We start from the raw sequence: 26,094 nt of genomic DNA, 5'->3' as shown, positions 1-26,094 counted from the left end.
AGTTATTTATTAATAAGATAATTTATTGACAAATAGAATTTACAGAGTGACTTAATTAGGATTACTATTGCTGTCATGAAATGCCATGGCCAAGGCAACTTAAAAAATGAAACTTTAGTTGGGGCTTTGCTTACAGTTTCAGAGTGTTATTCTCATAGTACTGGAGCAATAGTTGAGACCATGTGCCCTACTCCTTAGGCAGAAGTTAGGGAAACTAGGTTGGGCCTCGTTTGGGCTTTTGAAACCAGAAACCCCAGTGGCCCACCTCCTCTCAGAAGGGCACATTTTCTTCAACAAAACCCTACTTCCAATCAAGGTCACATATCCTTCAACAAGGCCATATCTCCTAATTCTTCCAAAAAAGTTCTACTAACTGGGGAACAAACATTCAAATACATGAGTATCTGGGGACCATTCTCATTCAGACTATCACACATAGCAACACAGTTCAAATGACTAAGTCATTCAGCATCCTTTAAGGGTTGTATTTCTTTTCTTTCCCTTTCTTTCTTTCTTTCTTTCTTTCTCCCTCTCTCTTTCTCTCTTCCTTCCTTCCTTCCTTTTTTTGTTTTTTGTATGTTTGTTTGTTTTTCAAGATAGGATTCTCTGTGTAGCTCCAGTTGTCCTGGAACTTACTCTGTAGACCAGATTGACCTCGAATTCGCAGAGATCCGCCTGTCTCTGCTGCCTGAATGCTGGGATTAAAGGCATGCACCACCATACCTGGCAACTTATTGTGATTTCAAAATGATATCCATGAACCCACATTTCCTAATGTTTGAATCAGGTCACTAGGGCCTTCTGATAAACTCAATCACTTATGCCCTTTGTTTAACAGGCATTGTCAGTGGTGATGAGGGGGAGATGTGAAATTGGGTTCTAGTCTGAGAGCCATTACAAGGTACCTTTTACAGGAGTGAGGTACTAAGGCCTGAAACTGAGCTCATTCTCTTGGGAAAACATCCCGCTGACACAGTGGGGTAGTATTTCTCTGTTGAAAAAGGTTTGGGTTTTTATTAATTTTCTTTAATTTTTCTTTCTTATTTTCTTTGACCACAATTTCAAAGAGTAAATCCATCTCAGCTTGAATGGTTATATTGATCATTGGCTCATGTGTTTAAGGAGTGCAGCTGGATCTTGTTGCCTGAGTTTCATCTGTGAACATGTTCTTAACCAGTTCGGTGACCTGGCTTATGTCCCTGAATCACATCCAAATATATCTGAGGAGCCATAAGTGCAGTTAGATTGGATCTAAACAAAATGAATGATTTATTCATGTCTAGAGTTCCATTGCTATTGTCTCATTAGTAGGTGAAGGTGGTCCCTCTATGACAATGCTTTCTCAAGGAAAAGCCAGAACACCCAGGGAACAAGGCGTTGCAGCTACCACTCTAGGAATCTCAGGTAGTTCCAAATATGCACTGCAATATCATGAATATGTTCAATCAGGAAAACATGAAGGTTGTTGAGAATGTGAAAATGCAGAACATTGAAGTTTGACTACATTTTCCAGAATCATCTCAAAGCAGCAGCAGCACATGAGAATTCATTTCTCTTGTTAGCCAGATTTGACAGGGACATCTGTGGGAACCAGCTCAGGAGCAGGCAGGGGAAGCTCACCAGGCACAGGGACCTCCAACTCTGTTACGACATCAGGTCAGGCAAGGAGTTGGATGGTCCTTTCCCTGCTATGCCACCCCTTCATCTCTTCACCCCTTTTCTCCACATACCCCTTTATTTTGTTTTCTGCCCCTTTCTTTAGACCATTTCTTCCTAGTCTCATGGACCATTTTCTTCTTCCTGGCCTTTACTCACACTTCCTCCCATCTAGATACATTTATTTCAAAACTGGAGGCTGGGATCCACCCTTAAGAGAAGCGTGTTTGTCTTTCTGAGTCTAGGTTACTTCACTTTATACCCTTTCCTTGCATCCCTGTTCTGGCACATTTCATAATCCTTTGTGCCATATTTTTATTATCAGCTTCTCTGTTGATAGATATATCTAGGCTGATTCTATTTCCTTGCTGTTGTAAAAAGAGCAACATTACAGGGATATACAGATGCCATTGTAGTAGGATATACAGTCCTTTGGGTATCTGCCCAGAGCTCACTTTTAGATAAGGGGTGTTGTTAGTTGAAGTTAAAGAATAAATTTATCCTAATTGAGAAGTCCATATTACCAGTGTATGACAAGGATGGTCTATACACCTTAAGTAATGTCTCCACATACAGGAAAGCGCCACATAGTTTTAGGACTACATCCAATTTCAGAGACCTGTCAGGAAAGCAGAAGTGAAAGTAGACTCTAAACTTCGAATCTGTCTCTGCAAAGTGGAAAACAATAAAAATGATCCTGTTAGATAAGTATTAAAGCAGGGTGAGATGCACAGCAGTCTACTAAAGGACCACGCAGCCAAGTAGACACAAACCATTGCACGCATGTTCCCAGTATAATCAATAAAAGCCCTGAAGTGGGGGGGTCTTAGCAGAATCATTTGTTTAAAAACAGGACATACTAAGTTCCCCTCTGGAAAGAATACATGTAGATCAGTGTTCATTAATGAATCTGGGGAGAATCTTTCTTATTCTATCTCTTTTTTTTTATTTTATAAATGTTTTTGTTTTATTTTAGAAGCACTCTTGTTTACATATCAATCCCCCCATTCCCTCACTCTCCCATCCTCCCATGCTCCCCACCAGCCCCCAAACCACCCCCACCTACTCCCCAGGGATAGTAAGGCCCTCCACAGGGGGCCATCAAAGTCTGTCACATAATTTGGTGGAGGGCCTAGGTCCCGTTTCCTGTATCTGAGCTGCAATAGTATCCCTCCATAGGGAATGTGCTCCCAAAGTCCCTTTGTGCTCTAGGGGTAAACAGTGGTTCCACTTTTAGAGGTCCCACAGACTGCCCTGGCCTCCTTGCTTACACTCACATGTTTCTGCAGGTTTCTCCAGCACTGTCTTGGCTCCTTTGCTCATCCCCCCCTCCCTTTCCACAACTAAATTCCAAGAGTATGGCTCAGTGTTTGGCTATGGGTGCCTGTTTCTGTTTCGATCCGCTATTGTATGAAAGCTCTCACTCAGGTTGTTTTCTTCCAGTTCTATCCATTTGTCTGCGAATTTCAAGATTCCATTGTTGTTGTTTTTTTGCACCGAGTAGTACTCCATTGCGTAAATGTGCCACATTTTTTCCTTCCATTCTTCGGTTGAGGGACATCTAGGCTGCTTCCAGGTTCTGGCTATTACAAACAATGCTACTATGAACATAGTTGAGCATATGCCCTTGCTGTATGAATGTGCATTCTTTGGGTATATGCCCAGGAGAGGTATTGCTGGATCTTGAGATAGACTGATTCCCATTTTTCTGAGAAACCACCATACTTATTCCATTTATTAAATGTCATCTCTCTCTCTCTCTTTCTCTCTCTCTCTCTCTCTCTCTCTCTCTCTCTCTCTCTCTCTGTTTCAACATCTAATAAGCTACCTTAATGTTTCCTTATACTGGAAATACTTCTACCAAAAGTACAAAGGAATATAGTGACGGGATCTGCTTGATCCAGTATGTGTACCTGTGCCCAAAGAACAGCAGCAATGGGGTTTTATTTCCTGAAAAGTGGGACACTGGGAGACAGATAAACTAGAATACACAGGTATTTCTATCAGTCACAAAGAAGGACACATATTCCATACCTGGAGGATTTAGCCAGGACAGAAAAGATCACAGAGAGTGGAAAGGACCACCACCCCCCCCACCAGGAAACAGTACTAAGATTCCTCACAATGGAGGTGAGATACCAGCAAATGCATCAAAAGAGGGATGGATGGGGAGATCCCATCAGTGGCAGAACATCCAGCAGAGTTCCAAGCCCAAAGAAATCAGTCCCTTCCTGGAAGAAAAATGCAAGGAGAGTAACAGATCAGCATGGGAGAGCATTCGTGGAGTTGGAAGAATGAGGGTTAGAGGGTGCATAGAAAAATCACAGAGCATCTAGAGAGACCTTATCTAGAGCAGAGGGAGGCATTTGGAATGTGGATGAATCCCTGTGTGGCCTGAGTATCAAAGGAAATAATGAAGCATGGGAAGACAAGGTTGTATTCTTGTAGGATAGCAGCTAACAGAAGTCAGATGAAAGAAAAGCCCCACTTATATATATAAAAAATTCCTTTTCTATAAGACATAAGAGGGAGTCCTTGATCTGGGAAACATGGGACATATGGGAAGCCTATCTGTTGCTACATATATCTCCTGCTACAGAAACCCAATCCAGAAAAAGGGAAAAGAGAACTCCAGTGTCTGCACGTAATCTTTGTGCAGATTTTCCTTTGTGTAAATTAAAACTTTCGACAAAATAGCAAGGAAGTTAAGAGAAAAAAAGATCATGAAACAATACAAAGATGCTACGTTATCAGTGATTTTACATAAAAAATAAAAAAAGATACACAGACATATAAAACATGAATGTGGAAACTTGCAGTAAAAATATATGAATAGCAGAATACCAAAGAGCAATTGGCAAAAAGTAATGAAGCAGATCAGAGAGAAATAAAAACTCTTTCAAACACGAAAGGTGAATAACAAGTCACCCTACAAGGAAGAAAAAAGACTAGTGATATAGAAAGAATACTTGGGGGAGGGGATGGGACTGAGTGAGAAGAGGCCTGCCACCCAAACATTGCAGACAGTTACTTTAATTTTTTTCAGACAATGTCTCATACACATAACAATAATTAATGAAAAAAGAAGTCATGAATTTGAATGAGCAGGAAGGGTTGTGTGGGAACATTTGAAGGGAGAAAAAGGAAGAGAGAGATGATATAATTATGATATCAAAAATAAAAGAAAAATATGTTGATATATGACAGACAAATAAAAAAGGTGAAAATTAGATAGGCATTGCTAGGTAACAGGCAGGAAGTAGCCAGATGAATCATTAGGGGTTCACGAATGAAACGTCGCTGAGGGTGAAAAATGAGCCATTAGGAAGAAGATGCTTGATTAGTTCTATTAATTAATTGAAGGCATTCTCAAGATTAGGAAGCACAGTGATAAAATTCATTACAGAAATTGGTCTGAGAGAAAGAGACAACAGTTTTCCCCAGAGAGGCCAAAAAGGCATTGGGGCTACCATTGTCTCACAAAGAAAGAATACCAATGACAGGAGGAATGAATGAGTTTTTCCTTAAAATTATGTGGATTCCTCAGCCATCAACTCAATATCTTAGTACAGAATCACCAGGCGCATTCTCTGAATGCAAGCAGGGAGATGACAATGACAGGCACTGGCATACAACTATTCAATAATTTTACAGCTAGTAAGAAAGTGGGCTTGATAGGAATTGGAAGCGGGGGGGGGTTGAAATAGAGGATAAAATTCATGTGCCCCCCCCAATGCAAATTCAGACTGAAATGTCACTTCTCACTTTTTGGATGGGCAGAAATCCAAATGTTTGACAACAGCACTGTTGACAGGTTGGGAAAGAAACAGGTGGTGCTTCGGGCCTGGCAGGTGGGCGCCCACCATGACACACCCCATGGAGGGCAGTCAGACAATTGGAACAAAACTCCAGTCATTTACCCTTCAGCCCAGAAGCCCTGAATTAGTGCTCTGTGATGCAGTACGAGATATCATACCCATACACTGCTCATGCTGGTGCTGCTTTTTCCCAGAAGTAGATCAGAAACAAAGCTTGCCTTCAGTAAAAGAAGACTGAAAGGGGTTAAATCTGCTGCGAAATTACACCATGCCACCATGGCAAAGAAAGGAGGAGGCACTCATGTAAAGATCTGTTTCCAAATCTGTTCAGGAAAAAGCAGAAGCAGAGCATACATGTATTCTACAGCGTTATTTTTAAAAGAGGGGTGGGTGTACATATGTTGTTCAAGGTTTGGTACTATAGCCTCATGTGTGCAAACGTGCTTATAGAAACCAGAAGATGGAGGAAAGAGAACAGGAGGCCCTAAATTCTCTTAGGCTTCCTTTAAGTTGCTTGTCATGACAGCTTCATCTTTTACACCTTCCTAAGTTGTCCCACAAGTTGAGAGTGTACTCGAGCCCCTTTGTAGCACAAACCCCAGACTTTCAGTGTTTCAAATAGCCGTGGAGTTTCTACTAAGAATTTGCATTTTAATAGGCTTAGACTCTTAGACACATTTAGAATTAAGGCTGGTTGTTTATGGTTAAGATTCATTATCATATACCATTGTGGAGCACAGAATACAGTCGGGACTTTGCTGAAGAGCACTGACCTGGTGGTTCGGTGCAATACTTCAGTTAAAATGAAGAAAATGTGGCTTAGGTGGCAAAGCTGGTCACAGGAATGTCCTGAGTTCACAGCCTATTTTATCTGAGCACCATATACTTTAATCTTCTCTCTCTTCTTTTAGCAGGGTCAACGGGAGTCTCAGCCAAGTCAAGTGTAGCAACTGGAAGAACCACCAGCCTGCCACACCGTGAGTAGTGTGCTTTGGGACTCAGGAGAGGGGCAAATAATCACAGCGCTCTAATCATTCCAATTCTGATTAATTGTATTTATCACAAGCAAATCATCGAAGTGTTTGGAAAGGGGCAGTAAACAATGGGAACAGAAAAGAGGATTTGGTAATTGCCTTCATTTCCCAGAAACTGTAGAAGTTGATTTAATCCCAGCTGTTTTGAATGTTGTTCAGTTGGGACAGATCAGTCTGTGAGAGCTACCAAGGGACATGACAGCACAGGTAGAGCTTTTGTAACTGAGGCTACCAGGTCAGGACACCCAACTGGTAGGCACAGCATAACAAGCTGTTCCAACAATGGCCAACCTAAAGAAAGACCTCAGGTCTGGGAGTATGTTTTGAAGGACCCAATTAGAAGAGAATGTTTGAGGTAAACTTAAAACTCTTAAAATTAAATATTTACTCTCACTGTGAATTTTTGCTTACATAGCATTTGTAAAAAAAAAAGCAAATGTCTATGATTGAACCTTGTTATTTTCAAATTGGATCTAACTGGAACATTGGATTTGGCAAGACTTCAGCTTTTGGAGATGCTGTAATTGAAGCATTTTTTATATTTAAAATCTTGCCTACCTGTTGGAAATTGGAGATCTTGGATCACAATTTGATACAGCAAGGACTTTACAAATAATTCATTTATAAATTACCCAGACAACCAACTCAATTTTGGAAACAATATATTCATTGGGAAAATTCTATTGTAATAGTTACTGAAGAAATATATAAACCATGCAAGGTTATGGTTACCTCTTACTAAGGAGCACTTACATGATATAACATTTTGTTTGTAGAGCTGAGGAAATAGGTTAAAAATAAATGAACTGATTGGTTAATATATATGAACATAAGAAAAAACTTTCTAAAAAATGTAACTGATAGATTAATATCCACTTATCTTTGTTTTTACTAGATATATTGACTAGAACTTAATTGACAGAAAAAAGCATGAAAATAGTTTTTGGACAAAGCATTAGTAAATCATCTAAATCCAATTTAAAAAACAGATAATTATAATGTTTATACAATGTACAATATGCAAAAATATTTTCCAATGTATTAACTTGCTTGAATTTTCTATCCTGTGAAATTTTATCTATATTACTAAATATTATACTTAATTTACATAAAATGAGAGTACTTACTCCCAAAGCAGAATGATTGAGATAGGAGTCCAGGAGTGATGAGCTTGACTCCTCAACAACAAGACACCAATATTGTAGATATCTGTCTAAACTATAGAAAGATAATTTATCCTCTAGCTACCTTCCTTCCTTCCTTCCATCCTTCCATCCTTCCATCTTTCCATCTTTCTTTTCTTTCTCTCCCTCCTTCGCTCATACCTCTTCTTATTCTCTCCATCCCTCTCTCTCTTTTCTTATGAAAGTGATTCCAAAACCTAGATTAGTTTCTACTTTAGGTATGTGAATGCCTGGTGCATCTGCAATGATAAGGTAAATAAATTAATATGGACCTTCAATTTACTATAGGACAACAGCTTTATTTTGATATTATTCTGATACATGAATCAAAATATCAGTCTGTGAGAAACTAAAAAAAAGTACTATTGGAAGGACTATAAATGTGGGGAAAGAGTGGGATACTTATACTCAGTAGAATTCTACTGAAATTGTCTTGAGGTCTATGCACTGTAGTCTATGAATTACTGTTTCTGAAAACCCTAAGATTCTGTTATTGTCTGTTCCTTTAGTGACTGCCACATCTGGGCAATCACCTGAAGTGAAGGAGGCGTCCACACCTTCAGTAGGGAGCACAGTACGATCAGATCAAACTACCCTATCTTCTGGCACTACAACAACCACTGGACATCCATCAACTCATGTACTACGAACAAGTAGAGAAACTGTTAGGGAAACAGGAACAACTGTTGTGTCGTCTGGAGTTACAGAGAAAACTTCACAATCCCTTGAACAATCAGCAACCACTGGACCCTCAACAAAAGCACCAGAGACAACAAAGGTATCTATAACTGGCACTCAGGTAACTGGCACATCAACTAGAGGAACAGAGGCAAAGACAACCTCAGCTGGAAAAGCAATAGGAACTACACCAATACCTAGAGTGGCAGTGACATCTGGGCAAACACCTGGTACCACAGCAGCAACTAGTCCATCAGTTTCTGTGTCAGGAAATACACTAACAACTGGTAAACTGACTGTGACATCTGGCCAGACCACTAGGGTGACTGCCACATCTGGGCAATCACCTGAAGTGAATGCGGCATCCACACCTTTAGTAGGGAGCACAGTGCGATCTACTGTAGTTTCAGATCAAACTACCCTATCTTCTGGCACTACAACAACCACTGGACATCCGTCAACTCAAGTACTACGAACAAGTAGAGAAACTGTTAGGGAAACAGGAACAACTATTGTGTCGTCTGGAGTTACAGAGAAAACTTCACAATCCCTTAAACAATCAGCAACTACTGGACCCTCAACTAAAGCACCAGAGACAACAAAGGTATCTATAACTGGCACTCGGGCAACTGGCACATCAACTAGAGGAACAGAGGCAGAGACAACCTCATCTGGAAAAGCAATAGGAACTACACCAATACCCAGAGTGGCAGTGACATCTGGACAAACACCTGGTACCACAGCAGCAACTAGTCCATCAGTTTCTGTGTCAGGAAGTACACTAACAACTGGTAAACTGACTGTGACATCTGGCCAGACCACTAGGGTGACTGCCACATCTGGGCAATCACCTGAAGTGAAGGAGGCGTCCACACCTTCAGTAGGGAGCACAGTGCAATCTACTGTAGTTTCAGATCAAACTACAACAACCACTGGACATCCATCAACTCAAGTACTACAAACAAGTAGAGAAACTGTTAGGGAAACAGGAACAACTGTTGTGTCATCTGGAGTTACAGAGAAAACTTCACAATCCCTTAAACAATCAGCAACTACTGGACCCTCAACTAAAGCACCAGAGACAACAAAGATATCTATAACTGGCACTCAGGTAACTGGCACATCAACTAGAGGAACAGAGGCAAAGACAACCTCAGCTGGAAAAGCAATAGGAACTACACCAATACCCAGAGTGGCAGTGACATCTGGACAAACACCTGGTGCTACAGCAGCAACTAGTCCATCAGTTTCTGTGTCAGGAAGTACACTAACAACTGGTAAACTGACTGTGACATCTGGCCAGACCACTAGGGTGACTGCCACATCTGGGCAATCACCTGAAGTGAAGGAGGCGTCCACACCTTCAGTAGGGAGCACAGTGCGATCTACTGTAGTTTCAGATCAAACTACCCTATCTTCTAGCACTACAACAACCACTGGACATTCGTCAACTCATGTACTACTAACAAGTAGAGAAACTGTTAGGGGAACAGGAACAACTGTTGTATTGACTGGAATTACAGAGAGAACTTCACAATCCCTTGAACAATCAGCAACTACTGGACCCTCAACTAAAGCACAGGAGACATCAAAGGTTACTGTAACTGACACAAGTATATCTGACTTGTCAACAGGAGTAACCTTAAGAAATGTTTCATCCATTGGAGAGTCAGCTATAACTGTACCCTCTGCTGAAGTAATATTAACTACTAGGGTAACAGTTACTGGCTCGGAGACTGTCAGTTCACCAAGTGCAATTACAGGGACAACTGTGTCATATGATGGAAAATCATTTTCAACTGGATCAGTACCTGGAGTGTCCATTTCATCTGGGCAAACACCTGCAGCTACTGGTGTTTCTAGATCATCTTTAGGATCACCATCTATAAGCACAATTGGTGATTTGACCTCAACATTGGAACCATCACCTGGAGTGACTGTACCTTTGGAGCTTTCACCAGGAAGCATAATGGCATCCAGTTTATTTACTGAAGTTCCTGGAAGAACTGTACCACCTAATGAAGGAGCTACAAGCAGAGGAAATACTACTAGAGAAACAGAAACTGAGTCTACATCAAATGAAGGCAAGTGTGATTAGCTCAATGTAAATGTTTGCATGTGCTAAGGCAAGGCTTATACTGATTCCCTTTAGGGAATCGTAAAATGTTACAGTAATTAAATAAGACATTAAGTTTACCAAAGCAACCTTGTTCTAATGTGAATTTTCAGCCTTCGTGAAAAATTTCTTATCTTTCTCATACAAAAATAACTAATCCTGGTACAGGATAACGATGGGGGCAGGCACATGGGATCCCTAGGCTCTGATCATTTCTTCTGATAACAAAGCAATTAAGGTTCACCTGAAGGCTGTGCTGGTGATTCTTCGTAAGCATCTCTATGATCCAAGCTATGATAAAATTAAGTAATGTATCCAAGGACCTGTTTTTCTAGGAGAAATTTTTAGAGATTATCCATTTTATCAATGTATGGATTTGGGATACATGATAGAATGTTCACTGTTTTAACTAAAACCACATATGATATTACTTTTATTTTACCAAGAATAGAAAAATAACAACTCTTACAGATGATGGCATGACCGGATTGACCACACCTGAGAAGTCAGGAAAGGGAGAGTGAGGATATGACTCAGAGTGTCGCTTAGCATAAGATGGTCTGAAAGTCACTATATAATTAAAGAGCAGGTCAGAATTGTCTGGTATTTTGTGTTTTCTATCTTATTAGGTGATGTAGGGCTTTCCTACAAGAATGGGCAACTGTCTTCACAGATCTTAATCGAGAAATAAATTTTATAACAAAGCAGTGGAATCAGAGGTGTGTTCTATGGGACAACACAACAATTCAATTTCCAGCACTTACCTGATAGTTCATAACTGACTATAACTCAAATTTTAGGGAACCTGATACCGCTTCTTGCTTTTGCAGATAACAGGCACATACATAGTACACATATATGCACACAAGCAAAACTCATACAATCAAATTACAACGTCTCAGTATGTAGAGTGTCACACAATGGAGGCTTTAATGGATAGACTAGTATGGTTGGGGTGGTACACACTTTTAATCTCAGCACTTGGGAGACAGAGGCAGGTAGATCTCTATAAGTTTGAGGTCGGGCTGGTCTACAAAGTGACACGCACACACACATATGTACATACACACTCATATATACACAGCATATACACACACATACATACACTCACAAATATCACACACACTTACATATGCATACACACAAGGGGTAGGGAAGAGAGAATCTTAAAGTATGTGCCCAGCTTCCAAAACTTATAATCCAATACATAAAAAAATTATGAATTAAATTGTACACTTAAAAATATTTTACTTTTTTTAATTTTAGAACCATCAGAACAGCCTGCAGTAACAGGTAAGACAATATGAGATCATAAAATCACATTGGAAAAAATAGGTGTGTTAAAAATAGGTTGCATGATATGTCTCTATCAGATTGAAGTCTTTCTGGTCATGAACTTCAAGTTAGATTGTGATGTCTGTGCTTTTGTCTTCTCTCTCCTCGTGCCTTTCCAAGTCATAATAATGGTGTGTTGATGTCCTTCACATTTTACAGAGCTGGCTATGTTAAAGTTAACAAACAAACAGAAGTAACACAAAACATCTTTCTTATTATGAAAAAGCAAAACTATTGTTATCAAATATTAGTGCACCACCATGTTCTTCCAGTTAGTCTTAGGAGCTACATCTTCCACAGAAATCAGTGGCAGTACTGGAGCTAAATTCACGACAGGTGGGGATGAACAACCAGTGATGTGGGTGTAAGCGTGCGTGAACACTGGCTGCCATTCCTATGACTTTTCTAGACCCTTCCATTGACTGATCAGAAAGTGGATTTTCCTGAAGAATATTGCAGTTATCCAGAGACTGTGTATCTTAGGAAAAGAAATAAGAACATGTCATTAACATTTTAAAGAATCTACCAATAGACTCTCTGAACATAGAATGGATGATCTAATTGTTCTGCAGGATTTCTCCTGTACATAAAAACTACATTAAGATATTCATGAGATCTCTAGACTGAAAAGTAGAGACAACATAAATCAGCCTTAGAAACATTCCTATACACAGGTTTCTATGTCCCCAAAGCAATACTAATAATTAGTATTTTCTTGATATTTAAAATCCTCATCAAACCTACTAACACATTGTCTTCTACTTCTGGACAGTCAATAAGTTTATACCTGGAGGAAGTCACCTGCCCCTTCCATAGACTGCTAGGAATGTTGCCTGAGGTTCAGAAACTGATCCCTCCCATTGTTTTTGAACTGGGGTCATCAGTGTAGTACATCCACCATCATAGCAGGTGCCAGAGAAAATGGACTAAATAAGAATTTACAGACTTCTAGAGAGCAAGTCTTCCAGAGGCCAACAAGAAACACTGTGGTGATTCCTGTCCCTTCTGTGTTTCAGCCACCACTGGCCTTACCTTTGCCACAACTGTTGCCCCAAGCAGTTCCAGCACAGGTGAGTTAAGGATGTAATATGAGTATTCCATGTGCCTTCTTATCACTGCATACTTCCTCTGATTCATTGAGAGAGGGTCTCGGGGTGCTTTCTGTCATCCTGAAATATCTACCAATAATCCATTTCCTCTGTCATCCTCCCAGGGGTCACAACTTCCCTACAAGTAAATGAAACAGTAAAAAGTGAAGTAACCACAAGTGAGCACTAAGGGGTTTGGACCATCATTCCTAGTAATCCCTTCAAATCTTCTGAAAAATACCAATTTAATAAGCCCTACTGATAACAAAGTAATGGGGGAAAAGCAAAAAAAAAACCTTATACTGCCTCCTTTATCTCCCCAAGTTCATGGGGACTTCTGTCCATGGTTCTTAACGTATGGGTAGTGACCCCTTTGATGAACCCCCATCTCCAATTTACATTGTGACTCATAACAGTAGCAACATTGCAGTTATGAAGTAGCAATGAAAATAACTTTATGGTTGGGGATCACCATAACACAGGAATTGTATTAAATGGTCACAGCATTAGGAAGGTTGGGAACCTCTGCGTTAGTTGATCATGAAGCTAAACTAATGACAAATACATGATATGGGAAGAGATATCCTGCCCACATTCAAAGCAAAATGGTATTATGGTTGAGAACTGCCTCAGGAGACTTGATGCAGAATCATTGTTTGGGACAGCTTCTACCATAGCAGGTCTAAGCAGTGGCTTCACAGGGCTCGAATTCCTATTTGAATCAACTTCAAGGCACATAACTGAATTCATGAACACAATTGTGCTCTTGTTTTGGGGACCACTGGTGCAGTCTCCAGGGAAACTAAAGAACCAGTGAGGTCTAATACAGGCAGTTGTGGAAATACACTTCAGATGTGGACATTATATTTTTATAGCAGTACAGGGCATACTTTCCTAGACCACAGTTAGTAGTCATGTGGTTCTGAACTTCTTCTTTGCTGTTATCTGTCTGTTTAGAGGCAACAACTTAAGCGACAGGACCTCAGATGCTGGAGTGCACTAGATCAGCCCCCACAGCTAATTCCCTTCCCCTTCACTTTAAATATTCCCATATAATGAATTTAGGGAAACTTCCCCCAACCCATCTTTGAGTACAATTGCCTGAGTGATCACACATTACTCCATGTGAACTGTCCTTTCTATGTCTAGAGAAAATGGCATAACAGGAATCATGAATCATCTTTTAGTAGAAACAAGAAAGTTAACTCAGGAAACCCTTACATTTACCCTAAACACAAATCCTAATTTTAGGCTGGAGGGATTCATAAACTATTCTCTCCTTCTGTGATTTCAGTTACCAGAGGAGTGACCACTGGTCCAACTGGAGCTCCTGGGAGTTTCCACACTCAGGAGTAATGACAATGGTTGGGGAATTTGTCTCTGAACTGCAGAGGCTGCTGCCTCTCCTAGAAATAGTGGGCAGTAGAGTCACAGGGCTGCACATTTCCCAAATGTTCACAACCTGAGCTTTGCCCAACCTCTGCAGGGGCTACAGCTTCTGGAGAAGTCGGAGCATATGAAGGAGTTAGAACAACAACTATTCAGTGGCTTGCATTCTCAGCCTTTAGGGTGGTTTGTTACTCTGGTTCTCTAGTAGATGGCAGATGAGAGCAAAATGGACAGAAACAGGGTTCGGTGCTTCCTTTGACAAAACACACCGGATCTTTTTTGCTATGACACTTTCGTTTCATTTGGTACAATGTCAAGTGAAGCAAAATGGTCCTCTTCCTTTCAGCTGTTGCCTCTGCGTAGTTGCCTCTTAGACACGGTTTTGTTGCTGTCACCATCTTCACCATCTTGCCGTTTAGGTGTTACTTCTGGTTCAGCTGGAATTTCAAGAGACCTAGAGAATTCCAGTTCTGGGGAGCAGAGATGTTTAATTCGGTCATTACCATGGATTTTTTTTCTCATGATTATCCTGTAATTTTACTCCCTCAGGAGTCCCCACAGAAACACCAGGCAGCCAAAGCACAGGAGGGAAAACAGGTGAGTGTAGGAAAATCACCTCCTCCTGGAACGTTAAGCCATAGCAAAAGAATGAGAGTTTGTAGGAAAATGTATTTTTTTCTCTTTGGACACAAAGGCTCTTTTGTTGATCATAAGAAACAATGAATTTGTGCAACTCTGTCCTGTTCTTAGGAATAGGGGGAACACTACTATGGTTTCTCAGTCTGGAACTGAAGCACCAACAAATGAATGTTGGCTCTACCACCCTTCAGAGATCCCTATGGCTTTGTTCCTAAGGGGCTGAGTTGAGGGTTTCTGGGAAGGAAGTAGGCTAGAACGGGTTCAGGGAGAACAGGGAAACTTCCTTTTATGACTTGAAAGTCCTTTGAGAAAAAAAATGTTTTCAACTGATTCTTGGGAAGATTAGCATGTAGCTGAGAGCTCTATGTTATTTTCACATAGGGTCTCACCGTGTACCGTATGCTGGTCTCAGACTTCCTATCTCTGCCTTCTAACCTCTAGGATTCCATGCTGTGCCACTACACCTAACTGAGATTCCTGAGAGGAAGGTTATGAACAGTGCTGGTCCTGGAATAATCTATACTTCCTTCCTTTTGCAGATTCTTCTTCAGCTGAAGTCACAACCAGTGCCCACACACCCCAGCCAGGTAAAATAGAGAGATCCAATGGACTCAAATGAATAATAGGAAATTTATCTCTCCCACATTGGGTCTACCTTGCACATGAATCTGCCATCACTGAGATGAACACACACAGACCTGATATGGTCCTGGAATAATCTATACTTCCTTCCTTTTGCAGATTCCTCTTCAGCTGAAGTCACAACCAGTGCCCACACACCCCAGCCAGGTAAAATAGAGAGATCCAATGGGCTCAAATGAATAATAGGAAATTTATCTCTCCCACATTGGGTCTACCTTGCACATGAATCTACCATCACTGAGATGAACACACACACATACCTGATATGGATTCTTGCTATTGAGTAAAACATTTATAATATCATTTCCCCCACCTCCCTTGCTCTAGAAACCACTACAAGAACAACAGAAGGTCAAACCACTGAAAATAAAACAGGTCAGTATGAGACATCCTCCAGTTATTTCAGGGTCCAGTGGTGTTTCTTGTACTTAAAAAATGTGCTAGTGTACCATAAAGTAACCTCTGCAGAGGGGATAGATATTATAGGTACATATACGATTGCTATTGTTCATTTATTGATCAATGAAAATATATACAAAAGTTATGATTCCATGGAAGAGGAGGTTCCTCTTCCTCTCTGTCTTCTATAGTTGGTAGTCATGAGTGAAGACACAAGATTGAAGACAGGTGAATTTTATACTGACTAGGTGGTCAGCAAATTTCTAACAAACATGAACAGAGAGACATGAAGATGTGTGGGTGAGTTCAGGACTCACCAAGAAGCTGGCAATGCAAGTGTGAGGCTCAAGGAGGAAGATGAGGAAATACAGAAAAATTTATGAAAGATTTTAGTTCCAAATTCAAATATGACTCCATCCTTACAGCAAATGAGACCTCCTCCCCCCTTGGTTTTATCAAGAGGATGGCATGCTCAGAGGTCTGGAGGAAGTGACTCTAACAGCAGTGTGGAAATTAGATTATTCTGTTACATATATCCATCATATTTCTCTTCTATCACTGGGTTCTGTTATCAAAAATTAGGAGCTATCCCAGATTGTCTTAACACAAAGTTGGAGACATTTCATCTTCCAAATTTTCACATATTTTACTACTTTATCTTCAAGTTTTGTTAACAGTTGTTGGAGTTGCTTTGAGTAAATATGTAGAAATTGAAACTTTATTTTACTAATGGCCATCCTAGCTAGTTTGTGTTTCTTTGCTTTTGGTAGGGTAGGATAATGGTACAAATTTGACTTTCAGCAATTTTGAATTAGAATTTGAGTTTAGAATTTTGTAAATATGGCTGGCCCCTATCTGTGAAGTATAGAAACTTAAAGGTATACATGCATATTATCTGCTTAAAGCATTTGGGAGGATGGGACAAATTAAAGCATTTCAAGGGGCTGAAAAAAGGATAAATTCCTTAAAATCAAAACTATGTTATTATAATTATATTCCTGTATAGTAAAATTATCCCTTATTATTTCACTGGCCTATTCATCAGAGCTGTTTTCAAGAGAAATTTTTCTTTATCTTCTACTCTCAATACAGATTTCTGTTCCATTAAAACTTGAGGTCTAAAAGAAACATCCTACAATAGTAGGGTGTGAAATGCTCTAAACAGCACAGGAGGGAGATGGGTGATATATTTGTAAGCCTGACAATATAGACAATCATTTCAGTAATGTAGTAATGGATCAGGTAAATGTATTTTACCTAACACCGTGAGAGCATTCTAAAAATTCCAGAGCCTAACAGGTTTTCTGTTTTTACACAGTGTGTTCAAGCCTGCCACCACCAGCCCCAGGTGAGTGCACCCCACTGCAAAGGAATTCCGTGGTGATGGTTCTTCTTGTGAATCGGGTATCTGAAGTCCAGTATATGGATGGGCATGAATGCTATAGAATAAACTCAGTACACAAATCTGACTTTTACTTGCCAAATAATGTATAGGCTATTTTCTCCTTCACAAACAAATGTGGCCAAGCAATACATGCCGATTTGCCTGCTAGCTCTTTCATGAAATTATGTATCCCGGTAAGAGGTAGTTAATGTTACTGCTCTCATAACTGTGGGCATTTAATGAACTACATAATACAACTTTGGGGGTTTTGTTCTAGCTGAAAATTGCAAGTGTGCCTGAGTTTAATAATTTCTGAGAACTTTATTGAGTTCCCACTACTTACAAGATAATGTAATGCATTTTTGCAGTGAGTATTTAATAAAGAAAGTAATTTTGACCTCATTTAGTGGGGAAATGAAATTTAAAAAAAACACAGTTTTTGTAGAAGGCAGACAATAAAGTTTACAATAAGAAATAAATAGATGTGCTATGGAGGTTTTAGAATTGGAATTTGAAAGCAGTAAGTAGACGATTCTAGAGCCAATAAATGAAAAGGACTGAGCTGATTGAAGAAGAGGTGGCTTTAATATGGGAGACCTTGGAGACTAGAATAAAGCTTTTATTCATGTTTTAAAAAACTAATGTTTAAAATAAAAGCAATTAGATAATTAGGCATTAGGGAAATTAGCTGTGGTGCAGAGAACTGATTGGATCAGAAAGGAATCTATGCAGTTGAACTGCTGGGTTGATGACCATGAGGTGGGCTAACCAAGAACAAAGAAAGGAAAGGCTTAAAGTGAGGGCTAGAGAAACAAACTGCAATTAATGCACATGTCTCTTAAGTCTGATGTTTTAATAATTGGAAGAGTACTTTAACCTGAAAGAAAAAACTGTGCTCGAGGCAAGAAAACACAGTCTGTTTTGTGCACTTGTGTTGGAGTTTATTGAAAAGCTGTTGGGACATTATATAGTCATAGAGCTAGAGCTGGGGTTGGGAATTTAGCTCAGTCGTAGAATCCTTGCCTAGCAAGCACAAGGCCCTGGGTTTGATCCTCATCCTCAGATATGGAGAAGAAAAAAAGACAAAATAGCATAGAGATGGAGCTGTGTCCATGGCTTAAACGTGTCCATGGACTCAATCAAACAAGTTGGAAGTTGGAGAGTCTTCCACTTAGTGAACATCGTGGGGGAAAATCTTCCATTAAAAATACTAAAGACAAAATAAGAAGGGTGGGGAAAAGCTTCTAGTGTGGACCAGGTTTCCTGAATGTTAAATTTAAAGACAGGAGAACATTTTCCTGAATGTGTACGCTTATGTCACCTATGACAGGGAATTTAAATGATTGATTAAGGAAATTTGGGTCTTTGGATTTGCCAATGATAATGTCTTGGTACTTATTGCATTGTAGAGATAGAAAGCACTTTTGCAAGATAGTGAGCTGGATAGTGTACACACACACACACACACACACACACATACACAAACAAAAAACCATGTTTACATTTATATACGACACTTGTCTAAAAACAGGTGAGTCATTTATCCTCCTTCAGGCAAAATGTCTCCATAATATGACCTTTGAATTCCTTGTGTCAGTTATAATATGGGCCCCCTGCTGATTATTTATAGATATCAAGTGGTTGTAATTTGCAACATTCAACCAGCATTTATCACTTTCTGTTAACAGTGTGTCGTGGTCCACTGGGAGAAGAGAAATCTGTAAGTATAAAGGTCTACTTTAAACCTAAATTTTTTTCTGCCTCTTTGTGAAAAATGTCTAAACATGGTTTATATCTGTAGACTGGAGACATATGGACATCTAATTGCCACCAATGTACCTGTACTGAAGCAAGGGCTGTGGAATGCAAACCTAAAGAGTGTCCTTCTCCACCCACCTGCAAAACTGGAGAGAAGCTTAAGACATTCAAATCAAATGATTCCTGCTGTGAAATTGGCCACTGTGGTATGCATCTGTCATACATTATACAAACTGAATCTGTACATTACTTGTCTGTTGACACATTCAAGGGATTTTTTTTGTTTTGGGTTTTTTTCCAAGACAGGGTTTCTCTGTGGCTTTGGAACTAGCTCTTGTAGACCAGGCTAGTCTCTAACTCACAGAGATCCACCTGTCTGTGCCTCCTAAGTGCTGGGATTAAAGGTGTGTGCCACCACTGCCCGGGTTTTCAAGGGATGTTTTTGAGGTAATATGTCACACATGACATTAAGATATGGTCAATATAACAGAAATAGTACTTCTTAAAATTTATCATTGTTGTCATGAAGAAAAACCCAGAATTAAGAAATAGTAATGGCATCAATTGGTTAAAAGGCAATGATACTATTATAAGGAAACATAATTTGTTGATAACTATGCTCCCATCTACAAATTCTTTTTCATAATTTTTGATTTTGGTTTTTTTTTTGTTTTTGTTTTGTTTTGTCTTTTCGAGACAGGGTTTCTCTGTGTAGCTATGTAGACCAGGCTGGACTCCAACTCACAAAGATCCACTTGCCTCTGCCTCCCAAGTGCTGGTATTAAAGGTGTGAACCACCACTGCCTGACTTCTTCAAAAATATTAAAGAGATATATTACATTTATTTTTCAGAACCAAGAACGTGTTTATTTAACGATACTGATTATGAGGTAAATCTTTTTCTTCTCTCTTTTATTAATATAACCATATGAATAAATACAATGCTAAGCCACATCAGATGGTTTTCAGTGTATAATTTAAAAAAAGGTTTTAAGAACCCTTTGATAAGGACCAAGGATAAGTTCTTTTCCATATTCTCTACATAAAATGCAGCACTGGCAGTGCTCCTTCCAGAGGAAGCAGTCCTCTCTGTCAATCATTAACCAGCCAGCAGTCAATCTCAGAATGCAAGTGCCCCAGGGTCCCACCAGATGGAGAAGGCGTACTGTGCAAGTCAATGAACAGAGTTCAGCTGTAATTACAGCCAGAAAGATCAGATGGCCAAACTGCCAGCGATCAAACAAGAAAACTCAAGGGCTCTACCCACTTGGGGGATTAGCCTGGCAGGACTGGGTCTGGACTGCTGAGCTCACATTTGAGGCAGGGCTTAACTTCTAGAAAATGCTTTGTGAAACCACAGATGTTGGATGATTTCCGAACTGGTATTAACACACTCAGCTGGTGTTGTAAATACTTAAAGCTCAAACTAAAGTAAACGAGGCATAAGAAGAAAAAAATGTAACAAGATGCATGTAAAATTTACCTCGCTCTCATTTCTGCTGATCATCTCAACTTTTCATTTCCAAAATTGCTGTGACTCTAGAAACCACAAAACCTAATGGTTCAAGACAAAAAAAGGAAATTCCAATAATTTGCACGCAAAAGAACTGAAATCATAAAATTCCAGTTTAATAGAAAATTTATCTTATGGCCTAATGCCTTAAATCAGTAGTTCTGAACCTGTGGGTCACGATCCCTCTTAACTGGGGTTAGAGGGATATCCTGCATGTCAGATATTTACATTACAATTCATAATAGTAGCAAAATTACAGTTATGAAGTAGCAATGAAATAATCTTACAGTTGGGAGATCACCACACATGAGGAACTGTATTAAAGGATCATAGCATCAGGAAGGCTGAGAACCACTGTCCTAAATTAAAAATTGTTCCTCAGACTGTGGTTTGAACATTGGACAGAAATTAATTACAAAACAGTCCAAAGAGCTTTAACAGAAATAGTAGTAAGGTATCTTGGGAGGATGGCCATTAACTCTTCTTTAACGATTTATTTATTTTTATTTTATGTGTATAAGTGTTTTATGTTATGTGCATAAACATATGTGTTTAAATATAAGCTTTATATTTATTAGTGTAAGTCTACATGTATGAATGTGTACCACATGGGTTCTTGGTGCCCTTAGAAGGCAGTAGAGGACACTGGAATCCCTGGAACTGATGTATAGATGGTGAGTCACCATTTGGATACTGTGAGGCGAATCCTGGTCCCTGTAAAAGCAGCAAAAGCATGGCACATGTGTGAAGGTCAAGGACATCTTTTAGGCATCAATTCTCTCTACAGTTGATTTCTATGGTCCAACTCAAGCTTGCAGCAAGTACTTTACCTACTACAATATCTTACAGACCCATGAGTCTTAATTCCATAAACTTCATTTGTAACATTTTGTCATGTAAATGTCCTGTTTTCCTTGAAGCATAGAGCACAACAATTGATGAACTTCTTGCTTACCATAAAATAGCCTTTCTTGAAAAATATTCTTTTTTTTTTGGTTTTTACAAGACAGGGTTTCTCTGTATTGTTTTGGAGGCTGTCGGTCCAGCCCGGCCTCGAACTCACAGAGATCCGCCTGCCTCTGCCTCTCGAGTGCTGGGATTAAAGGTGTGCGCCACCACCGCCCGGCTTGAAAAATATTCTTAAATATATAACACAGTGACTATCATAAGCTTTATTTTGAAGATTGGGAATCTTGATACACTCTATGGAGAATTTTGATTTATTCACTGAAGTTGAAAAATCACCTCTCCTAATTGTTTACAACTGAAAGTGCCTCTTTACAGACACTAAAATCAGAACTTTCATCTTTTTTTGCCAGTTTTAATTGGTAAGTTAAATTATATTCAAAAGGAAATAACTCTTCTCTTCACCCCTATCCCCTTGCAGATTGGTGCATCCTTTGATGACCCTAGCAACCCATGTGTCTCCTACACCTGCAACAGCACTGGCTTGGTGGCTGTGGTTCAGGACTGCCCAAAGCAAACCTGGTGCGCAGAAGTAAGTAATTGTCCAAAAAAGGAAAACAAGGTCGCCACTCAAGTTAGACTCAAACCCTTTTCATCTTTCTGCTCCTTTGGGAAAGTAGGCCTTTGACCAAGAGATAAAAATCTGTCATCAAAGTTCCATCGATCTTTATACAAATTCATGTACCAAGAGTCAGATGATTCTAGAAATACCAGCTTTTATTGAGTATATTCATCATACCAAGAATGGGTTTTTATTTTTCCAGTTCCATAAAACTTAATTTAGTACTATTCTAAAAGTAGGTTATTACCAATATATTAGCTATTTACTTTTAATATTATATGAGTTTCTTTATTAAGATAGCAATATCATTCTAATGGCTGTTGTATACATTTTAAGATTATTCATTACAAATCTTTTTCCCATTTTTTAATTTCATTTTACATTCCAACCACAGTTCTTCCTCCTACCCCTCCTTCCACCCCTTTTGCCTCCTCCCACACCCTCCTCACCTCCCCCTATGTCTGCTTATTTTAGCTTATGTGTATGAGTGTTTTACCTGCATGTGTGTATGGGCACTATGTTCATGCCTGGTACCCTCAGAGGTCAGAAGAGTGTATTGATTCACTGGAAACGGAGTATGGACAGTCATGGGTTCTAGAAACTAAATCTGAGTCCTTTGTAAGAACTACAAATTCTCTGTCTCTCTCTTCATCTCTATGTGTATAAATTTGACTACATGAATATATCTATATATATGTATATGTATAGTAATTAGAGAATATGAGGTCATTGATTCAAAAGGGAGCTGGGGTAAGGGCATGAAAAGTATTTGATAATGCAATTAGACTTTAATAAATTTTAGTTTTTTTCTTAGAACAACAACAACAAATAAAGCAGCAACCACCCTAACCTATTGAGCCAAATCTATCTCTTTGGCCACAACCATCATTTCCATCAATTCCTTGCCTTCATATTTTAGTTTCTGTTGCTGTACTGAATACTAAAATATCAAAAATGACTTGAAGAGGAAAGGATTTATGCATTTAGCAGTTCTCATGTCACATGTCACTAGGGAAGTCAGGGCAGGAACCTGGAGACAGGAACTGATGCAGAGGCCAAGGAGGAGTGTTTCTTACTAGCTTGCTCTCCATGGCTTACCCACGCTGATTTCTTATAGAACCCAGGACCACCAGCCCAGGGTTGCCACTGCCCACAGTGAGTTGGCCCTTCTATGTTAACAATTAATCAAGAAAAATGACCCATAAGCTTTCCTATTGGCCAATCTAATCAGAACTTTTTTTAAAATGAGGTTGTCTCTCCTCAACTGGTTCTAACTGGTGCCAACAATACTCAATATGTGTTGGTTTTTATATTAGTTAATGCTTGATATTACATTACTTTTCTTTCTGAATTGGAATTTATAGCATATTTTGAAGCATCATTTTAGAATTCTAATATTGTATTTCAGTAGTGTATTTGGATTTCATCTTAAGAGCTAGGAAGTTTTGAATTTGAAACAAAGCTTAAGTGCAGATCTTGAGTAAAAGAAGCTGACAGCATCTGGTATTGTGTTAAAAGACTTTTCCTTTGAAGTAAGTGAAGCATAATTTGTTTTCATATTTGCATATTCTTTTTCCTTTTCTTCCTGTCATTGCAAAATCTTAGTCTTAAACATTCAATCTTATGTTTATTACCAAATTCAACTCCTTCTGCTCTTGCCTAGCCTCAGAGTTGACATTAGCACGCTCATCTCTTTCCATTTCCCCTTCCTGTTGCTACTTTAGTATATTAAGAAATGTCATATTTCATTCAATATCACATATTTCAATGTTTTTCCTACAGGGAGAGAGAACCTACGATTCAAAGAAATGTTGCTATACATGTAAGTAAACCTCTAAAAATAGAAAGTATCTAAATGGTTGGAAAAGTAGCATTTCATTAAGACAGAAGGTTTACCAGCTGTGTTAAAATACGGAAACCTGAGTTGTAATATATGCTGCCAATTAATATGCTTGCAAATAGTGTAAGAGTGTTATAATTTATTGATAGTAGAGGATTTTCTTTTAAAAATAATGAGCATTTATGTTTGCAAGTGAATTTGTCTTGATTCCTATGTTAAAACAAACAAACAAACAAAAAACTAGACTACCTTTCTGTCCTAACACTAGTGGTTTGTATTGTAAATCTGTGTACTAGAACACAAGGCTAAGTGATCAGCAATGAGAAAATGCTCTTCAGGAATGTCCCATCATCATCTCTGCTCTGACTGGCCCCTCTTTCTTTCTTCTACTTATTGCTTCCTTCCCCCTTAACCTGCAATAGAATCATAACAGCAATCAGACAATACCTATACAAGTCTTAACCAGATGCTTTTCACAGCCTGGGTTGAGATAGGTATTTCCCTTAATAACATGGTGAAGTAGTTGGTGCACCTCTCCCCTTTGGTTAAGATAATGTATGCCTAATAATAGTTAAGATGTTAATCTCACTTCCTTGTCTGTTTTGCACTTTGCTTTAGGTAAGAGTGACTGCAGAACTTCACCTGTGAATGTGACCATTAAATATAATGGCTGTAGGAAGAAAGTTGAGATGGCAAGATGTGTAGGAGAATGCAAAAGGACCCTCAAGTAAGTTTCCCTTTGAATGTGTTCAGTGCATTAACTCGGTTCTTATAGAGAAAAATCAAGCCATATCATGTAAGGGAGTTTGACATGACAGAACTGCCCGATTGGGACATTAATAGAAAAATCAATAAAACACTGTGATCTGAGGACTAAATTCATCAGTTTGTTGGCCAGTTATTCTGAGGTCATTTTCTAAACATGCATAGATGTATTTGTGATAAATACATTCATTTTCCTGTAGAGACTGTAGAGGGTCATTACTCAAGGAAGTACATTATCCAAATAATTTTAAAGTTGAATGTTAGAATGGCATTATATGTTTTCCTTAATATACTACTTTACATATAGATTAATTTAGTGAGAATATTATAATTTGATATTGATTTCAAATCAATTATTTATATTTTTTACACCACATTATTCAGTGACAGTTCTTTCTTTTTAGTCTCATTTTGTATTTATTGTCAATTGTCACTGATCTACATCCAGCTTTTGTAACTGGAAGGGATACAAGGTCTAGAAAAAGATCACATTAAGTAAAGGCTAGTAAGTCATTTAAGAAAATCTTTGGAACCTAAGGTCTAGTTATGTGATGTTTGCAGCTATTTCAAAATATTTATTACTGATTTCCTTTCTCTTAGGTACAATTATGAGACATTCCAATTGGAGAATTCATGTATTTGCTGCCGTGAAGAAAATTATGAATACAAGGACATTGACCTCGATTGTTCTGATGGCAGCACCATCCCATACAGATACAGGCACACTACAACCTGCTCTTGTCTGGACCAGTGTGAACAGTCTACAGACAGTTAATGCCTACACTGCCTTTCTGGTTGCACTTGTTTTAAACAGGAAGAAAAATAATTAAATAATGTGGACGGACAAGTATGTCTTATTTAAAAAATTAGGCCCACGATGAGGCATTCCATTGTGTTGTTGACAGTGCCTGGAAAATAAATGCAATTGTGCAAGTAGTTAGTGAGTGCGTGGATTTTTTTTATGCAGTACGAATTCTGCTAATTACAGAGAACTCAAGCCAGTCATGACCCCAGGGCACTATTTAACGACAGTGTGCTCTTCATTCTTTTCCATTTGCCTGCCTCCGCTGCACAACCATTTTTACCTTGGATAGCTTCTTTTTGTGGGCTCCAATGCTTGTAACTGCTTAGTGTTCCTCCTTTCATTTTACGCAGGTGTTTTGACACTCTGCATCAACATAGGCACCCACACCAAGGGATTTCTATCTTATTCCAAGCACAGTGACATCACTGTGTTCTAGAGGCTCCAGCTTGCTATCTCCAAATTACTAATGTTAAACTATGGGAAACTGGGATAACAAACTCAGAAGATATGAAAGTTTATTCCT

The 26,094-nt window shown here is 39.0% G+C and overlaps 1 protein-coding gene across 14 annotated transcripts in view; it reads left to right on the top strand.

Annotated features, from left to right (window-relative positions):
• The window catches only part of Muc19 (mucin 19, oligomeric), a 154,201-nt gene extending 128,499 nt beyond the window's left edge, over window positions 1-25,702 (top strand). For 12 of the 14 annotated variants that reach the window (XM_040753942.1, XM_040753946.1, XM_040753941.1 and 9 more), the window contains 16 exons: window positions 6,386-6,451; window positions 8,202-10,454; window positions 11,753-11,779; window positions 12,838-12,891; window positions 14,848-14,895; window positions 15,477-15,524; window positions 15,679-15,726; window positions 15,907-15,954; window positions 17,297-17,326; window positions 19,051-19,082; window positions 19,164-19,326; window positions 19,973-20,010; window positions 22,021-22,131; window positions 23,944-23,983; window positions 24,620-24,728; window positions 25,367-25,702. In XM_040753942.1, the coding sequence (XP_040609876.1) occupies window positions 6,386-6,451; window positions 8,202-10,454; window positions 11,753-11,779; window positions 12,838-12,891; window positions 14,848-14,895; window positions 15,477-15,524; window positions 15,679-15,726; window positions 15,907-15,954; window positions 17,297-17,326; window positions 19,051-19,082; window positions 19,164-19,326; window positions 19,973-20,010; window positions 22,021-22,131; window positions 23,944-23,983; window positions 24,620-24,728; window positions 25,367-25,541 (3,290 nt within the window). In that variant the 3' untranslated portion in view covers window positions 25,542-25,702. The remainder of the gene's footprint in view (window positions 1-6,385; window positions 6,452-8,201; window positions 10,455-11,752; window positions 11,780-12,837; window positions 12,892-14,847; window positions 14,896-15,476; window positions 15,525-15,678; window positions 15,727-15,906; window positions 15,955-17,296; window positions 17,327-19,050; window positions 19,083-19,163; window positions 19,327-19,972; window positions 20,011-22,020; window positions 22,132-23,943; window positions 23,984-24,619; window positions 24,729-25,366) is intronic. The other 2 variants (XM_040753943.1, XM_040753944.1) reach the window with 2 other exon arrangements.
• The last annotated feature ends 392 nt before the right edge of the window (window positions 25,703-26,094 follow it).

Source organism: Mesocricetus auratus, unplaced genomic scaffold, assembly GCF_017639785.1.
Source record: "Mesocricetus auratus isolate SY011 unplaced genomic scaffold, BCM_Maur_2.0 Super-Scaffold_100010, whole genome shotgun sequence".
Lineage (NCBI taxonomy): Eukaryota > Metazoa > Chordata > Mammalia > Rodentia > Cricetidae > Mesocricetus > Mesocricetus auratus.
This window is presented reverse-complemented; position numbering and strand designations above follow the sequence as displayed.